Source organism: Ruditapes philippinarum, unplaced genomic scaffold (genome assembly GCF_026571515.1).
Source record: "Ruditapes philippinarum isolate M1 unplaced genomic scaffold, ASM2657151v2 ctg222_1_1_1_1, whole genome shotgun sequence".
Taxonomy (NCBI): domain Eukaryota; kingdom Metazoa; phylum Mollusca; class Bivalvia; order Venerida; family Veneridae; genus Ruditapes; species Ruditapes philippinarum.
Window position 1 is genome coordinate 60305 of NW_026858054.1, and position 20386 is coordinate 80690.

The following is a 20386-nucleotide window of genomic DNA, read 5'->3' on the forward strand; positions in this document are numbered from 1 at the left end:
TAAAGCCGACTGTTGTGACTATACAGGTAGTGTAGACAGATTCACTTACTTTCAGAAGGTTCAAGCAGTCTGACTACCATGTCAATACAGAATACAGAACAAAACTTACATGAGGTATTTGGGCAGCCCTTGTCCTGTCTACAGCAGCTTTCATATTATCTAGACTGTCATAACCCCATCTACATAGCTGGAATCCCAGCGACCAATATGGTACCATTACAGGGTGACCTATTACCTGTAATACAAACATTAAGACATAAGTTGGTTATATTGTAAGATAGTAAACATATATAATAATGTAAAAAATAATATATATAGTCATACACCAGAAATTTAAAAGTAAGTCATTTTATAATTACAAAACACATTTTTTAATGCTACTATTGTAGGAATAGAAAAAAAAACACTTTAAATATGACATACATGCACTACAATAAATTCTGTATGAATTATATAGTACCTGTAGTAGTCTGAAACATGAATAATTATGACTTAAGAGCAATTACAGAAACAAAATGTTATATGAAAATGGCCAAGACATTAATACTGGCTGTTTATTAGGGACAACGAATTATACAACACTTTGTATTGCTTGTTTGCTTTGGGTTAAGAAAATTCAATCTTAAAAAGTAAATGAAATTCAATCAACATCAATAGTTCAGAAGGCCCAGGAAAATACTACAATATTGAAATAAAGAACAAGGTGACAATATTAGCAACCAACACACAATTTTTGTTTTAAATTCTGGTAAATATGATACAGGACTTATAAACAATAATACAATATATAGTTACAGATGTATATTGTTGAATAACTTCCTCTGGGCTCTGTCCTAGGAAAATGTAGAAATCTAAGATACCTCCTATTGTTCTATATGTAACTCTAGGCATTGGTTCTAACACCACCTCTGAAATAAATGATCATGTTTGCCATTTTACTCACATAGGTAGCTTAAGGTCCATTTCTACTATTAGAGATAAATAAAGCTTAAGAATATAGATGACAATCACAAATTTCATCTTTTGTTTTGTCACACCAAAACTATGAAGGTTATATGGTGTATTTTTAGCTTTACTGGTTAAGGAAGACCTCAGATGTCACTACTGAACAGTACTCTAGGCATGTGTTGGCACCTAAATAGAACCTACATCATTGTTAATATGTATTTTGCACTGTACTGTACATGAAAGTTTTCTGCACACTTGTGAACTCAAGACATGCACACTTGTGAAGTCTTAGTATCTGCTCAAGACAATGCACACTTGTGAAGTCTGCATATCTGCTCAAGACATACACACTTGTGAAGTCTAAGTATCTGCTCAAGACGATGCACACTTGTGAAGTCTGCATATCTACTAAAGACCTTCACACTTGTGAAGTCTGCATAATCTGCACTGTGAAGTTGAAGACATGAACATTTGTGAAATATGATGCATTTTCATAAGCTGAATATCTTCTGCAGGTTTAACTGTATGAAGGGAAAATATCATTTTTATTTATTTTTTTAATAATGCCTGAAGTTACTGATAAGAAATTAATTATCAGCATACTTGTTTTATATAGACATGCTAACGTAGAAAGATATTATATACACATTATTATAATTGTAATTTCTTCACTTTTTTAGCTTTGAAATTTGACAATTAAGCTATCAAAACATGAAAAGGTTAATGTATCTTGCTAGGATTAAAATTAAAGAAGCTCATTAGATTCTACTATTGGAACAAATGGACAATATACATTTAATCTTACCCATAGCATTGGTGTTCAGTAGAAGCACAGCATGGGCATTGCCTTTATCATCTTCTAAATTCATGTAAAATGGATGTGCTCCATACAGATTGGAATAATCCTGAAATATAAACAAACATGCATTAAAATAATACAATAACTAGAACTGTGTCCAAAGGACACGGATGTCCCACTGACAACTTATATATGGTATATAGTGAAAAAATCAACAAAGGGCTATAATTCTGTTAAATTTGGTTGCAGCAAAAATTCCTTCCTTTACTACCATCTACACATTAAAGTTGTTCATCCCTTGAAGTTAAAGCATAATCTGCCATCTGGTTTAAGAGGAGTTGCGTTCACAAAATTTCTACATAGTATATAGTGAAAAAATCAACAAAGGGCCATAATTCTGTTAAATTTGGTCGCAACAAAAATTCCTTCCTTAACTACCATCTACACATTAAGGTTGTTCATCCCTGGAAGTTTAAGCAAAATCTGCCATCTGGTTTAAGAGAAGTTGCGTTCACAAAATTTCTATATGGTATATAGTGAAAAATCAACAAAGCGCCATAATTCTGTTAAATTTGGTCGCAACAAAAATTCCTTCCTTCACTACCATTTACACATTAAGGTTGTTCATCCCTGGAAGTTTAAGCAAAATCTGCCATCCGGTTTAAGAGGAGTTGCGTTCACAAAATTTCTACATAGTATATAGTGAAAAAATCAACAAAGGGCCATAATTCTGTTAAATTTGGTCGCAGCAAAAATTCCTTCCTTTACTACCATCTACACATTAAGGTTGATCATCCCTGGAAGTTTAAAGCAAAATCTGCCATCAGGTTTAAGAGGAGTTGCGTTCACAAAATTTCTACATAGTATATAGTGAAAAAATCAACAAAGGGCCATAATTCTGTTAAATTTGGTTGCAGCAAAAATTTCTTCCTTTACTACCATTTACACATTAAGGTTGTTCATCCCTGGAAGTTTTAAGCAAAATCTGCCATCCGGTTTAAGAGGAGTTGCGTTCACAAAATTTCTATATGGTATATAGTGAAAAATCAACAAAGGGCCATAATTCTGTTAAATTTGGTCGCAACAAAAATTCCTTCCTTTACTACCATTTACACATTAAGGTTGTTCATCCCTGGAAGTTTAAGCAAAATCTGCCATCCGGTTTAAGAGGAGTTGCGTTCACAAAATTTCTATATGGTATATAGTGAAAAAATCAACAAAGGGCCATAATTCTGTTAAATTTGGTCGCAGCAAAAATTCCTTCCTTTACTACCATTTACACATTAAGGTTGTTCATCCCTGGAAGTTTAAGCAAAATCTGCCATCCGGTTTAAGAGGAGTTGCGTTCACAAAATTTCTACATAGTATATAGTGAAAAAATCAACAAAGGGCCATAATTCTGTTAAATTTGGTCGCAGCAAAAATTCCTTCCTTTACTACCATTTACACATTAAGGTTGTTCATCCCTGGAAGTTTAAGCAAAATCTGCCATCCGGTTTAAGAGGAGTTGCGTTCACAAAATTTCTACATAGTATATAGTGAAAAAATCAACAAAGGGCCATAATTCTGTTAAATTTGGTCGCAGCAAAAATTCCTTCCTTTACTACCATCTACACATTAAGGTTGATCATCCCTGGAAGTTTAAAGCAAAATCTGCCATCAGGTTTAAGAGGAGTTGCGTTCACAAAATTTCTACATAGTATATAGTGAAAAAATCAACAAAGGGCCATAATTCTGTTAAATTTGGTTGCAGCAAAAATTTCTTCCTTTACTACCATTTACACATTAAGGTTGTTCATCCCTGGAAGTTTTAAGCAAAATCTGCCATCCGGTTTAAGAGGAGTTGCGTTCACAAAATTTCTATATGGTATATAGTGAAAAATCAACAAAGGGCCATAATTCTGTTAAATTTGGTCGCAACAAAAATTCCTTCCTTTACTACCATTTACACATTAATGTTGTTCATCCCTGGAAGTTTAAGCAAAATCTGCCATCCGGTTTAAGAGGAGTTGCGTTCACAAAATTTCTATATGGTATATAGTGAAAAAATCAACAAAGGGCCATAATTCTGTTAAATTTGGTCGCAGCAAAAATTCCTTCCTTAACTACCATCTACACATTAAGGTTGATCATCCTGGAAGTTTAAGCAAAATCTGCCATCCGGTTTAAGAGGAGTTGCGTTCACAAAATTTCTACATAGTATATAGTGAAAAAATCAACAAAGGGCCATAATTCTGTTAAATTTGGTCGCAGCAAAAATTCCTTCCATTACTACCATTTACACATTAAGGTTGTTCATCCCTGGAAGTTTAAGCAAAATCTGCCATCCCGTTTAAGAGGAGTTGCGTTCACAAGATTTCAGGACGTACGGACAGACGGACGGATGTTCTAACAGGAGAGTAATTATGTGGCTACTTTATTGTTCTCTCTATTGTTCTTTTTAGCCACACAAAAGAAAATAGCCACATTAAAGCATTACGGAATGAATAACATCAAACAGAAAGAACAGTTACATATTGTCCCTCTAGCCACATAATTACTCTCCTGTGAGTGCGGACAGACTTATGGATGGACCGACAGACGGACGGACAAGTGCAACGCTATATGCTCCCACTTTGTAGGGGCATAAAAATTACAAATATAATCTTTTGCTGACTAATATCCGATGTTTGTGACCTCTAGAGTGACAATGATTTGACCTGCAATTTTTGTATCTTGAAAGAACTTTTAAATGTCTACCTACATTTATTAAGGACTGCATTTTGTCAAAGTGCTGATCTTGGATTCGTATCTTTAAATTTAAACAAAGTTTTATTATATAACCCTAGATTTTTCAATTGCAACTCATTTTGGATTTTTGTTTGTTAATTAAAGACATTACTTAAAGACTTTTTGCAATTAAAATGAAAAAGAAAAAGTTGCCAGACATCAGACAATGACAGGCATTAAGTGCTCAATTAAGTCACATTAAGGCACTTTGAAGAACAACAAGAACTGTCATACAAATCATAGAGGATATTGAATGAGTGCAGGTTCAATACTGAATTTATTGAACAAGTTGTATAAAGTTATATAATGCCAGCCTCTGGTGAGCAAAATGTTGTTTTTTTTGTTTTGTTTTTTTTAACAAGTTTAATTAATTCAGTAATAAATCTATACAAATTTAATATACTATTTATCACATCACCAAAATAAAGAATGTTTAAAGAACAAAAGAATAATTTTTCTTTGACATTCAGCACGTCTTTGAACTATCTTTGTATAACACAAAATATATACAACATATATGCACAGCCATGCAATACCATTATTACAGTGTCGAAAAATTGGCACGGGTATGTGATACATTAAAATATATATAAACACTGTCATAAGAGACAAGAAGATTTCCAAATGGCCAAACTTATGCTTAAATATGATTTTAAGTGAAATTGTAAAGAGGCAAAAAATGCATGGTACATGTACAAAATTATGTAAAATATAATTTTATATCATATTCCATACAGGTATACTTACAGGGGAGTTAACAGCAGCATCCCTGGTAAAGATTGGCCAGGTTCTATAATCAAGATCATGTTTCAAGTGGAAATGTCGATGCTCACCAAGACCATAGAAATTCTTTGATGGAAGTTTGGAGGAAATCTGAAGATACTGCTCTGAAAAGATGAGAGGCCCTGCTGATGTGTCCCAACTGAAATATAAATTTGTCATTTATTATGAGAGGCCCTGCTGATGTGTCCCAACTGAAATATAAATTTGTCATTTATTATGAGAGGCCCTGCTGATGTGTCCCAACTGAAATATAAATTTGTCATTTATTATGAGAGGCCCTGCTGATGTGTCCCAACTGAAATATAAATTTGTCATTTATTATGAGAGGCCCTGCTGACGTGTCCCACCTGAATATAAATTTGTCATTTATTTAGCATACTTAGTAGCCATCTGTCTGCATATTTTCTGCAATGCCCTCCTTTTGTTCCTAACTTATGTCTTGTTTTATCTATGGTTGATTTTTTTCAAGAATTTCATTATCAAAATGTTAAAATGAGCATCTGCCAGTAAAGGCAAGAAGGTCTGTCAGTATCCCTTCTTTTTTTTTAAACTGAAAGACATTTTTGTTTATCAATGTATTTAGGATTTTCTTTTTGTTTTGTTTAAAATGTATATTATACATAAACAAGATGTTTTTTATAAAAAGAAATCACATTGTATCTGTTTATAGTTAAAGTAGTTACAGTTAAGTTAATAAAGTTTTTATTAGCTATAACATGTTAACATGGAATAGGTTCATATCTAGGAAGAACCACAAACATTCTGTGAGCCAGATGGATATTTTTCTTTCATGGCATATTTCAGTGCTATGAACATTCAAGTATCTGAATCAACAACAGCATGGAGCAAGTGACTAAGGAATAATGTAACCACTGTGTGCTATGATAACTAGGAAATGTCTACTTACATTACAGTATTGGTATCTTTTCGTATAACTTTTACAAAGAATTCATCTCTTTCGTTAGAATACTGAATATCATATAAAGACTGGTTGTTGTACTTCTCATGTGGAAGATTTAACTCCACTGGAGCCTCATATCTCTCATGATCCCAGTCTGTGATCTGTAAATACCATGAACACAAAAACATTAGAATCAGACGTTCTGTAGAATCTGGTAAATACATTTATATTCAAATATAAATAGAGGATATTTAATTTTTTTTCTATAAATACAGGATTTATTTCATCTAGTGGTATGAAAATAAATATTTCATGAGTGGTGACAACCACGATTGAAATATGATACTTTTCATACCACAAGATGAAGATAAATCCTGTATTTATAGAAAAAAAACTTTAATTTTATGTAAATTATATACATTTGTCTCTTTTATGACACAAGAATTTGAAAGACTTTCCCTTTAATTTGTGTATTGACTAAATTTAGAAGAAAGTAGTCCGGCAAAACATCATTGAAAAGTTTCAATGCAGTGGAAAAAGAAAACAGAATAAAAACAAGCATTTTATTTCATCATTTTTCAATATTTCATTTATAAGTATGTAATAAACAGATATATAAAGTTTGTTTGTTTGTTTGTTTGTTTCATTTTACGCCTTTTCCTAACAGTAGATATATAAAGTAAGCCTATAGATTGCTTGCTTATTTTGTATGGGATGATAAGTGCACATCATGTCAATATCATTAGCTTGTTTAGAAAACAGGTGCACATCCAAATACTGGTAAACAGTAGATATAGTGAACACACTGCATCACATAGGAGATTTTCTTCATTTATTTGACAAAACCCATGTAATGATTAACCCATTACTTCATATACACGCCTTTTAACGCCTTTTTCACCCCCCCCCCCCTTTTTGTTGTCTCAAATGGTGAAAAATGCATTATTTAGGCCCTTAACACTTGTTTTTGTTTGAGAAATGTTGTTAAAAAAAGTGACCACTTTTTCGGCGCGGCCCCCCAACCAAAAGATTCATCAGGGGGTTGCCAGAAGGGGGATGTGCCCCCTTCTGTTTGGGGGGTTTGAAGGCGGGCGGAGTCCCCCTCATCGCCAAGAAAATTTTGTACTTGTGAGAGGCTATAAATGACCCCAGATTGATCATAAGGTAACGTGTAACCAACGCTGAAAAGCATTTGACTCTATCTCAATCCATTGAGAAGTTGCAGCACTTTGAAATCAATTACCGTATAAGTACTTTTTTCTGCGGGAACTTTATTTCTGCTATTTCTGCGGTTTATAACGACACCGCAGATTTAAAAACCGCAGAAAATTAAGCCTTTCGCATGTCTACATGTATGTCGGAATATGTCAACTACCTGTATTGTATAATTACATTACCATGTACCGTTATCAGCTTTTGTAGATGGGAATAATTTTTCTTTATGTACCCGTCATGAATGAAATATTAGAAAAAAAAGTTACTTTACTTGTTCTTTTTGTTTAAAAAAATGTCATGTTTGTATGATTTTCGCTCACCCTTAGCTTGATTTATTTTAAAAATAAAACTATTATAGTATGACGGGTGCAATAAACATACCCTTTTGTATATGTACAATATATTGTGTCTACGTGCGATTTTACCATTGTTTATTTTTCACACTTTTGACATATTTATACACATGCAGTATCACAATTACAGTCGAGACTGCCTTAGCGACCCCCTGGTTTAAACGACTCCCTGTCTTATCCGACCTTGTTTCAGTACTCCCAACGTATTTTCCTATATAAATGGTCTGAATTAAACGACTCCCTGTCATATGTGACAAGCGACCTTAATTGTCTGGTCCCAATGCAATGTTTTGTCTGATTTAAACGACTTTCACACCTTTTAATTATCCGTTAATCAGATAAAGAATACCTATTTTAACACCCAGAGGGCCAAAATAATTAAGTCCAATTATAATCCAGCACTGTAGCAAACAAAGTCTACACACCTCTATCTCAATTACACAATTAGCGTGTATATACCGGTACCAAGTGACCAAGTGACGTAGCGTCTGTTCATGGAAAGCATTATGCAATCGATGTGTGTGTAATGTACAAAATGGCCTGAGTACTTGTGTTAGATTTTCTTTTAATTATAGAGTGCCCACAGAAGATTTTTTAGGCAGCATTTTTTTAATTTACCTTTCTATGGCTGCATCATTAATACGGAAAAAATATTGATACCGAACCAGAAAAAGTTTTGGATATGGACAATTGTTTAAAGATCCTGTAACACAATTTTTTCATGGTTTTATTTCATAAATATGATGCTCAAATTAAGATTTGTCAATATTGTAAGTTCAAATAAGCATTATTTATAAAGATAACACCCAATTTAACATTTCATGTAAATAAAGGCCATTAAAGGGAGGTAATTAGAACTTTATTTTCTATAAATTCTAAGTCAAATTTTCCAATAAGAAATCAATGCATGTAATTTATTGATTAAATATAATGTGAACAAATATTTGCAGTACACATTTTACATATTCTTTGATGTTTGAAAATTGTTTTATTTGCATAATTATATCCATATATATTTGTTTGCAAGATACGTAAACACAGTAACAATATCAATCACAAAACATACAGGATCTGTAAGTCACATTGGTATATAGACAGATAGATGATATTTAAATTTAATTTTCTTTGAGACTGTATTTAGAGACTCCCTGTCATATGCGACCTTTTTCTGAAGATCCCATGGAAAGTCACATATGACAGTCTCGACTGTAATTGTTGTCATTGCACGTTGTTGATTTTTGTTTATTAACCTTTTGTTTATTGCGTTCATTGAACGCCGCCTTTCCTTGTTGATCTTGTTTATCATATTTTATATACCGATACAAGGTGATCACGATGAACACACATTATAAGTCGTCTGCATTTTTACCGGAAGTAATGTACATGTTACATCAACATATCTTGAAATGATGTCTGTTTGTATCGGTTAATTTTGTAAAAATATCTAAATTAAAACGCAGAAATAAAAAACATCAATGCGAGAATGATGACACCGCAGAAAAAAGATACGCAGAAATTTAAAACCCCTTATTTTAACCAAAATCGCAGAATTTTAAGCCCGCAGAAATAAGTACTTATACGGTATAATGGAAAAAATCAACGCAAAATAGTGATTTTTGGCAATTTTGAGAAGTCCCCTCGTTGCCATGGTAACAGAAAATTAAAGCCTGAGCATGTTGTTGCAAGGGCAATGGTCCAGTCAACATTTGTGCCAAGTTTGATTAGTGTTGAAGCAGTTTTTATAGTATTATAGCAATTTGAACTTGTAACGGGAGACTTTTCAATGAAAACAGCCATTTTTCACAAAATGCTCATGAAGTAATGGGTTAATGAAAAAAATAAAAAAATATACAAAACAACAATTTTTCTTCAAATTTATATGACAGGCCATGTTTAAACATGGAAAAACGCGATTTAGAGTAATTTCAAGTATTTTCATCATTTTCTGTTAACCCATTACTTCATATACACGCCATTTAACGCCTTTTTCACCCCCCCCTTTTTGTTGTCTCAAATGGTGAAAAAATGCATTATTTAGGCCCTTAACACTTGTTTTTGTTTGAGAAATGTTGTTAAAAAAAGTGACCACTTTTTGGGCGCGGCCCCCCAACCAAAAGATTCATCAGGGGGTTGCCAGAAGGGGGATGTGCCCCCTTCTGTTTGGGGGGTTTGAAGGCGGGCGGAGTCCCCCTCATCGCCAAGAAAATTTTGGACTTGTGAGAGGCTATAAATGACCCCAGATTGATCATAAGGTAACGTGTAACCAACGCTGAAAAGCATTTGACTCTATCTCAATCCATTGAGAAGTTGCAGCACTTTGAAATCAATTAAAATGGAAAAAATCAACGCAAAATAGTGATTTTTGGCAATTTTGAGAAGTCCCCTCGTTGCCATGGTAACAGAAAATTTAAGCCTGAGCATGTTGTTGCAAGGGCAATGGTCCAGTCAACATTTGTGCCAAGTTTGATTAGTGTTGAAGCAGTTTTTATAGTATTATAGCAATTTGAACTTGTAACGGGAGACTTTTCAATGAAAACAGCCATTTTTCACAAAATTCTCATGAAGTAATGGGTTAAGCAATTAAAAGAAATCTAGATAAACCAACATTTACATGTATAAGACAAATGTTAGTCACTGCACGGGAATCCCTAACCTGTTAAATTTCTTAAATTGACTTGTCCTGCTTCTATTATGTCCATAATCAGTTTTGGGGTCGGGTAACAAAATGAAATTATTACATTTTAAGTTGGTCAGCTAAATGTGTAGAGCCGGGGTTGACTGCATAGATGTGCAGGCTGGCCTGGCTCTATACTGGTGGCACAGGTTTGTCATAACTGGTTCCAGCAGTGTAAGGGTAAAATTAAAATCTGCTTAAACCATTCTGATACAAAAAAGATCTATTCAAATATCATTTTATCAAAAAACTAGAAATGTGTTGTCATGCCAGGGATGCCCCCGTATGCAGCCAAAATTTCACATGATATAATAATATTTAATTCCAAATATGTTTGCACAAATTATTTTCATTCTAAGTTCAAAGCCCTTAAACTATTCAATGTTAACACAAACCATTTTTATACAAAATTCAAGACCATGAAAGTATTTAGTGTTGACCTTTTGCAAATTGCATATTGCATATTTCTAGCCTAGATAATGACTACATACATTTCCACAAAAGTAAGAGTGTGGAAACTGAAAATTTCTTATTTTTTTCAAAGGTCATGAGGGAAAAAACTGTCAGAAATCATCAAACCATGACCAAATTGGAACTTGACCTGTGTATTCCTATGTTATATCCATATATTAAATTTGAGTTGAATGTGTACTACAGAAACTCCAAATTTCATCAAGAGGCATAACTCTGCCAAAAATCATCAGACCATAACCAAATTCGAACTTGACCTGCATTTTCCTATGATATATGCATATGTCAAATTTGAGTTGAATGTACGATGGCACAAAGGTGACATATGTGTGTTTTTATTCATCTCGTGGCCACGAGATACTATGTCCTGGCCACGAGTTACTAAGTCGTGGCCACGAGTTACTAAGTCGTGGCCACAAGATAGCTAACTCGTGGCCACGAGATACTGTGTCGTGGCCACGAGTTACTAAGTCGTGGCCACGAGATAGCTAACTCGTGGCCACGAGATACTATGTCGTGGCCACGAGTTACTAAGTCGTGGCCACGAGATAGCTAAGTCGTGGCCACAAGATACTATGTCGTGGCCACGAGTTACTAAGTCGTGGCCACGAGATAGCTAAGTCGTGGCCACGAGATAAATAACCAATCAGATTACACCATTTATGTGAATGTCTCTAATTAACTAGACATGTGCTATAGTACAAGGATGCCCCTACTTTACCAGCCTGTAAAAGTGTCATTTATGCAACTTATTGACTCATTTAGCGTCACTGTGACCCTGATTTTTGACCCAATGACCTCGAAATTATTAGATGTCATCTACTGATCAGGTGCAATGATCTTTCTTGGTTATATAAACCATGGCTTATCCTTTCTAAATTATTCATCAGACATGGGTTTTACCTTATAGGCTATCTACTGTCCATGGGCAATGTCCCTTACAAATAAAATAAACCAGGACCTATTCCTTCTCATGTTATCGTATAAACAAGGTTTACAGGCCGTAGTACGTACAAACTGACCAATTCGATCACACAATTGTCCCAACAAAGAGCTAAAGTCCAAATTAATGTCTGATGGGCCTTGGAAGGTGACTTTCTAATATGACCATAAAGACAAGTTCAAAGTGAATATCTTCAGTATTTTCAAAGATTAATGTTGCATGTAAAAGTAAGTTGTTAAGTTTAAAAGATTCATAATATATTTAGTGTATTCTGATTGGTTAATTATCTCGTGCCCACGACTTAGCTATCTCGTGGCCACGACTTACTAACTCGTGGCCACGACATAGTATCTCGTGGCCACGAGATAGCTAACTCGTGGCCACGACTTAGTAACTCGTGGCCACGACATAGTATCTCGTGGCCACGAGTTAGCTATCTCGTGGCCACGACTTAGTAACTCGTGGCCACGACATAGTATCTCGTGACCACAAGATAAATAAAAGCACACACATGTCACCTTTATGCCACCGTATGAATGTGTGCAACCGTTACCAAGATAATGAACAGAAACTGATAATAATGGAAGGACGAAATGACAAAACGGGCTAACACTATATGCCCCAGCCATTTTATGGCAGGGGCATAATAAATATCTGTTACATATATATATTACTAAGAGACTTACCTTCACATGTAAAATATTGTTTGAATTCTTTTCAATATGCACTCTTAGGTTTATTTTATCATTGCCAAACAGTGTTGGATTTGTGAGTTTTTTGTTCATTTTCAAAGATAGTCTAAAATCATCCTTGACTGTAACAGGGGTTACTTCTCTTACATAGCCATGTGCTGTCCTATATAATTATACACAATAAATTGCAATCATCATTTAATAAACTTCAAAACCAATAAAATAAATTAAGAATTTAATTAAATAAATACACAATGTACCTTACTAAACAAGATATGTTTATAAAACATGTATGCCACCCAATGTCAGCCAATGAGTGTTACTGATTGGAAAACATTGTGGCATACAAGATCAATATGACCTTTGAGCCCTCAAACCAAAAATCAAAAGGGGTCATGAAGTGCTCAAGACAATTGCTTCTGTAAAGTTTGAGGGCCAACGGCCCGCTAGTTTCAGAAACCATTTTGACATATAGGGTCAATGTGACCTTGACATCTGACCCGCAACCTCAAAAACAATAGGGCTCATCTACCAGCCTAGATCACTGCACCTATGGATTTTAAAGGCTGTGTGATTGGTTGAAAACTGTTTTAAATACAAGGTGAATATGCCCTTGACCCTAAAATCAATTGGGTCATCTACTACCCAAGACCAATGTACTAGTGAAGTTTAAGGGGAAAGAGCCCATGGGTTGTTGACACTGTGAATGCGACATTGACCTTTCACCGCTTGATACCAAAATCAATAGGGTCATCTATTGGCCAAGGCCAATGCACCTTTGAAGGCCCATGATGATCATTGTTTTGACCTTATTAAATATGGATTTTGATAAATCTCACTGTCTAGTACCATCAAATACTTTAGCTAAAGTATTTGATGGTACTAGACAGTGAGATTTATCAAAATCCATATTTAATATATGTTATGTTGTATGGATGATGACAAGATTCAAACTATTCTACAATTTATTATAACCATTTAATACATGTTGTTAAGACCAGAGCTCAAGTGAGAATGACTCAGGTATCAGAGAGGCATGATCATATATATAACATAGCATTAATGAATATCAAGTAAAGGGAAGTAATCCCATTAACTATACAACTAAACATGTAAAGAGTTATCTAATCTTGATATCATAACAATATACATGTATGTTGTCTCTGTTCTAATGAGGTTTTCCCTAGTACATGTACATATATGGTCTTATGTTTTTTAAAACAGCTTTACTATGAAATGAAATCTTAATTCAATGTTCATGTTAATATATACCTACCTATTCATGTAGCATTTAGGCACAAAATAGGGTAGATCATGTGTTCCATCATATATACAGGACCTGCTACTACATTCAACTGCATTTATATTTGATTTTTTGTCGGGAAACATTTTGAACTTTCATCTCATTCTCATTTGGGTCAAACGTAACTCCTAAAATAAAAATTTTTTTTTATTAAGCAGAAAAAACAGCAAAAATTTTTTTGTACAAAAAGGGAAACAGAAAACACACAGACACACTTTAGTAATGTTCTGATGTCTTAGTCATAAACTGAGATAAATCTATCTATAAATAAACATTTTGAACAATTCAAATCTACAGCCAAATTCAATCAATGAAAGACAGTCAGTGGTATAGTGCCCTATTTTTGAAATATAATCATTACCTGTTACCTGGAAACAGGATGTCAGATGTAGTAAAGGACAAAATAGTTGAACTATAAAGTTATCATGTACACACAAACAGGGCTTGATCAACATTTGTCCCTAGCTATCATCTACTGACACTTCCTGATCATTCTATAAATTACACCTTGGCATATAAAAAAAATCAGAATCCCTAAAGAAAGCCAAACACAGCAAAATTGAAATGTTGCAGGCTCAATTTCATTGAGCTAGTTCATGGACAATACTGGAAAGTGCATGCTACTGTCCATGCCACTTGGCACAATCTTAAGCGGTATTCAACATTTATCGTGGACTAACCAGTTCTCAAACCCCTAAGCATTCAAGAGGTCTTTTAGTGTAAATAAAATATATCTTTATAAAAATTGTTACATATGTACACTTTTTAATCTTTATGTAACATTTCTGTAAACTTTGACTGAATTTCAACAATTAAAAAAGCTCTATTCCGTTTTGGAAAAGCACAACCCTCTGTTTTAAAACTGACATGACCTCTTAAAATAAAGAACCTAATCTCAAACCCCTTCAAGTATCTCTAAAATTCTACTGTTTAGTTTAGCCAATGAAGTGATTGTTATATGACTATCAAATGACAATTAAGTACCCTACACGATGCAGGTACCTGCTTTAAGTTATTTTTGTCTATAATATTCATTTTCACAAATAGTTAATGGTGTATTTATGGGACTTACAAAGGTAATAGCAATTTGTATGAAATTACGCTAAGTAATAAACTATGTTATGTAAATATTTGTTCCTATGCACTGTTTTCATTTGACATCAGCACATATGTCTGTCAGAAACTAAGCTTTTATGCACACATGTTCAGGACATTATAGTCACTTCTAGTAAAAAAATAACAGCACATGAATGAAGGGTTTGAGAATAAGTTGGGTGTGAGATTAGGTACTTATACATGAACTGGTAAAATTTTGAAAAAATTTTTGAAACATCGGCAGATGTGTTCATATGTCAAACTTCTTTTCATTGGAATGTCACAGTGACCTAGAACTTGATCTAAGCCCCCCCCCCCCCCCCCCAAAAAAAAAATATTAGGACCATCCACCTTGAAAAGATAATCATTTTATAAGTTTGACTTCTGTATGAGTAATATCAGGTCACTGTGCTCACACTACAGGCAATTGTCCCAAGAAGTTCTATAAAATCATGTGCAAGTTTTCTCCGGTTACCTGTACTAGGTAGACATCATTTCATAATTAATTTATTGTTTTGTACCATGAAATGCCATGTATTTATATACTGAAATAAATTATTATGATGATATAATTATAATTAATTTTCATACATACCTCCATTCTAACATGAAATCCTGGTTCATATGTAACATCAAGTTGGTAATTTCTAGTACCTTTAATAGCAAATTATACACTGTTTGTTAGGATTTTACATCAGACAAATCAATATCAGAATATCATATCAAATTTAAGGCTTTGCAGGACATACTTTCTGATTTCATACTACCTAAATGTTGAAAAAAAAAATAAACAAAAACAGAACATGGGGAAAAAACCTTGTTGTCAAATTGTAACACCCTTGTTGAAAATTTTAATTAGTCATAATCATATTATTGATGTAATATTCTGATTTCATACAAATGTCAGAAAAAAACAACAAAAAATACAGAAAACAGGCAAAAAGTGTTATTGTCAAATTATAATGTTTGGTAGCCAAATTATAATAATATATCAAATGGCTAAAACTGCTAATGGCACTGACTGAGTGCTGAATTTGTCATGGAAGAATAGAATTTCCATGTCCAAAAATAGCTCAAATTAGAGAATTTCAAAACAGCAGAATACTGATGTAGTTTAAATAAACATACAGCATATGTTCAAATAAAACTGTAAAGTCTATACTGTAACAGAGTAATAAAATTATAAAACCTTTGTATTTTCATCATAGTTGAGCTGTGTATGGACTGTGTCTCCTATATACACAAATTTAGGTTTACTTCTCACACCATACACTTTAACTGTATCTATAAACAGTCCATTTATTGTTGAACTTGGATCATCATGTTCCACTGTCAGACTTAATGTGTCCTATACATAATAATATCAAAAAGCTGCAGACTGTATCAAACATTCATGTAATAAAATGATATAAAACAGTTATATGATCACATACATGTAGTATTGTTTGTTTATAATGTTATATAACCATTTCCTCTTTCTTTAAACATCTCTCATTTAATATCAAAATGGCTTGTCAGTGTTTATTCCATTTTTCTAAGCAGTCGGATTTTGAGCTCATTGGTACAGCCAAAGAACAGTAATCTGAGGTCCCAGGTTCAAGTACATGTATGCATCAGCCTGCACATTTATTGCTCTCATTCTGTGACATACGGTGCCAAATGCAGGGCTGAGACAGTTTACAGCTCACTTCACATTTTTCTCTGTACCCATAACAAATTTGAAGACAAATTTCAGCAGAGCTAAGAAGTATGTCATGGTAAAGAACTGAACTGTTCACTTATTAAGGGAGTCCATGCGTAGGTGACTAAACTGCTCAGACAGTAGAGCCATGGAACAGTATTCCAAGGGTCCCAGGTTCGAGTCCCTGACAAGCTGCACTTTATTCTTACCCTGCTATTCAATACCTTAACATTGTTTAACATCATTTAACTATTCTCTGTATTTATGTACTTTATTGAATTGTTATTGCAATTTCCTTCCAGTGTGAAAGAAAGTCTATAAATTGATAGAAATGTGCTGGAATAATTTTTCCAAACGAGAACTTACATGTCCACTGCTGAATCTAGCATAAAAGTAATTCTTATTTTCATATGTATCTGAAAAGCAGTAAATGTAAATTGTTTGATATTTATCGATTTAGAAGAAAGTTGGCTAAATCAGCTACATGTATAAGAAGTTCACAAGGCCTGAATTTTTTTTATAAAATATTGCTGTATATACTTTGTATATTTTTGTAACAATTTCTCATATAAATCATATAAAGACTGTATGGGCAAAAGTGTAAAAATCTATTTTTAGCACTGTTGACCTTGACCCAACTGACCTCTAACTCCATCCAAAGGAAGAATACCATGTAAGTTGTCTTCCTACCAATTATAATACAAATCTGTCAATAAATAAAGGCTGTATGAGTAAAAAGTGTAAAAATCTATTTTTAGCACTGGTGACCTTGACCCAACTGACCCCTACCTCCATCCAAATGAGAATACCTCAATTTTATGTTCCTACAAAATATACAAGACATCTGTCGATAGAATAAGGTTAATACATCTGTAAAAGTGTAAAAAATCTATTTTTGACATTGGTGACCTTGACCCAAATGACCAGTTACTAAAGGGAAAGGAAGAGGACCTCCCTTGGTATGACAATTATAAACATCAAAGACATTAACTTAAAAATAAAGGCTGTATGAGCAGAAATGTTTAGATTTATTATTTTACACAAGTGACCTTGACCTTGACCTAGAGACGCCTAACATCACAAAAAAATTAGAGGACCGCTAAAGGTATCCACCTACCAAATATGAAAGATATCATTAAATAAATTAAGTAATTAGGTGAAATTTTTTTATAAATCCAACTTGGTGGAATAGGTTAACCATACAAGGCCCTATTTTCAAAGTGATAAAAAGGGAAATTACTGGGAAAATGGATGGCACATTTATGTAACTTGGCAATATCATGAACATTGTATTGATAAGTAAGTGTGAAAATTATTCAGCCATTTGTTCAGATAGAACATAAGATATTTCCAACTTGCCGGTTTAGGTTAACCATTATTCATTTTCTAAGTACTGAAAAGAGCTATAACTTGGTGCAAATGGAAGCCATAGTTATATGACTTGCCCAAATCATATACTTTGTATGGATTAGTAAGTGTCTAAATTATGAAGCCATTGGTACAGGTAGAACTTAAGAAAAATCCAACTTGCCGTTCCAGGTTAAACTCCTACGGACAGACGGATGTTCCAACATTTTAGGTTTAGGGGCTATTTTCTTTGTTTTCTTAAGCCCTTCTAACCCATAAACCCTTTGATCACAGAATGAACCTATTGTTCTCTTTTGTTCTCTGTACTGTTATATAGCCCCTAAACCCAAAATGTTTGCTCGGATGGACAGACAGACGGACAGTTCAATTACTATATGCCCAGGGGCATAATTATTATATTGATAGTACAGATAATTACCAATGGAGACTCCATCATCCCAAAACAAATCACCTTTAGCTGTGTAACCTCTACCTCCATTCTCCGAGTCCTTGAGGGCAACAAGCAGAGTAAATGGATTTTTACGACTGAAATATAAAATTTGTGAAATTAATGATTCACAGGTACTCTTTAACTATAATATTTGTGTGACCATCTTTTCTTTGCCTGAAACTTTATACTGTCTATTATCAAGTTACGATACAGAATTTACTCATAAGATTTCTGAAGATGTGAACTCATCAATAAATTGGTCATGATAACCAGGAAACCTTTGCATGGCAGACTTTATATGAACGTTTTGTTTTTTGTTTTGCCCTGATAATTTATGATATGGGAATTTCCATAATATATTTCTATAATTGTAGGGAATCTAGACTGTCTGCACACACTTTACATTGCCACTCATTTAACAGAATAATATGTTTATATGAATGACAATTCGGAAAATTAATTTCATTATTTAATAAAATCATGGTAATTAAGAATATGTCAAACTATACATTTGTGTTTTCACCTTCAATAAAGAATATGAATTAAATACATGCAAATTTGTTTTTTATTATCTTGAAATGTTCATTTCTCCATTATACCAATTCAATATCAGAAGTATTACATACATTTGCTTACAAAATGAGCAAAGCAACCCATAATGTCACATAATATTTTACTGACATACTAGTATTTGATTCTTAAAAATATCCATTTCCATTACTTTTGAAAAAAATAAAATCTTCTGAAATTGGTTATTGTTACTTATTCATATTTATCTTTATTATTTCAACTTGGCACTTTGCCCAGAAAAACTCATTTATATATCTATTGATAGTAACATACGTCACATTCTGTTTCCTCTTTTTTAGTACTTCAGTAGTCATTTATCATTGAAATATATCCTGATGAAGGTCTTGAAAGACCAAATCCGGTAGATCCTAGAATAAATCAGTTACAAACCATCCTGATGTTTGAAGTTTGTTCTCTCCTTCTCTTGATTTACTTGTTGTTTTATTATTTCAAAAGTGTTCACTTTTTTATTTTTAACCTCACAGACAATATTAAATCTTTTGATGTCATTTGTTACATGACATTAAGGTTTGTTTTCTCATGCCAGAGTTCAATATTAATATTTTAACTGTCAATAGAAATAGTTTACAATTGATAATAATGTTTACAATGTAGATATATATACCTGAAATGAGTGTTATTAGCAGGAGCCTGCATAGGAAGAATGTGTCCGGCACGTACATGTAGTGGGATCTTGGAGTCTGGCTGTACAGGTAATGTAACATAGCCATTCTGGGTGTCCATCTCCTCTCCCTGAAAAAATTATATACATCATATCAATAATGTTTAATATGGCAGAAAAATGTAAAAATAAACATACCAAGAGATTGATGATTTCATCACTATAATTATCTCATTATGAGTATAAATATGAAAAGAACAGAAAAATATACAAATCATGACACAGTGAGTTGCCAACTTGCCAAGGCTTTGAGGAGTTTTTCTTTTAGTACCGAATGAATCTATATGGTAACGTTATTCATATAAAGACATTATCCTAAGCAATTCATTTAAGGCCCTGCAATGACATCATTTTAAAGCATGCGATCTATCTAGCACTAGTGTAAGCAACAGAAAATCTTGTCTGATAATGCAAGATATTGTTGTCTGAAATGTTCAATTCAATCATAAAAGCTGGGCCATCTTTAACTAGTAATATATTTTTAAATATAATTAAGGTATGGAAAATAGCACTATCTTGACAATAATCAACCATTTTCATCAACTCTATATTTATTCTTCTGAGCTAAATATTTAGAAACATTTATACTTACTGTGTAGAAATCATACCATGGACCTCTTGGAATGTACATGCTGATTGATGTCTGTCCCTGAAACACAAACATATACATTTTACCTAATACAAAAAATATACAGTTTACCCTTTACAA

General features: G+C 33.3%; 1 protein-coding gene across 1 annotated transcript in view; it reads right to left on the minus strand.

Annotated features, from left to right (window-relative positions):
• LOC132751942 (sucrase-isomaltase, intestinal-like) overlaps positions 1-20386 on the minus strand; it is an 82843-nt gene that overhangs the window by 18989 nt on the left and 43468 nt on the right. Inside the window, exons 37-49 of the mRNA XM_060742163.1 lie at positions 20270-20326; positions 19621-19748; positions 18414-18520; positions 16994-17043; positions 16136-16294; positions 15538-15600; positions 13825-13943; positions 12543-12711; positions 6207-6361; positions 5264-5438; positions 1754-1853; positions 796-908; positions 110-235 (exon numbers count right to left, since the gene is read on the minus strand). Of these exons, the coding sequence (XP_060598146.1) occupies positions 110-235; positions 796-908; positions 1754-1853; positions 5264-5438; positions 6207-6361; positions 12543-12711; positions 13825-13943; positions 15538-15600; positions 16136-16294; positions 16994-17043; positions 18414-18520; positions 19621-19748; positions 20270-20326 (1521 nt within the window). The remainder of the gene's footprint in view (positions 1-109; positions 236-795; positions 909-1753; positions 1854-5263; positions 5439-6206; positions 6362-12542; positions 12712-13824; positions 13944-15537; positions 15601-16135; positions 16295-16993; positions 17044-18413; positions 18521-19620; positions 19749-20269; positions 20327-20386) is intronic.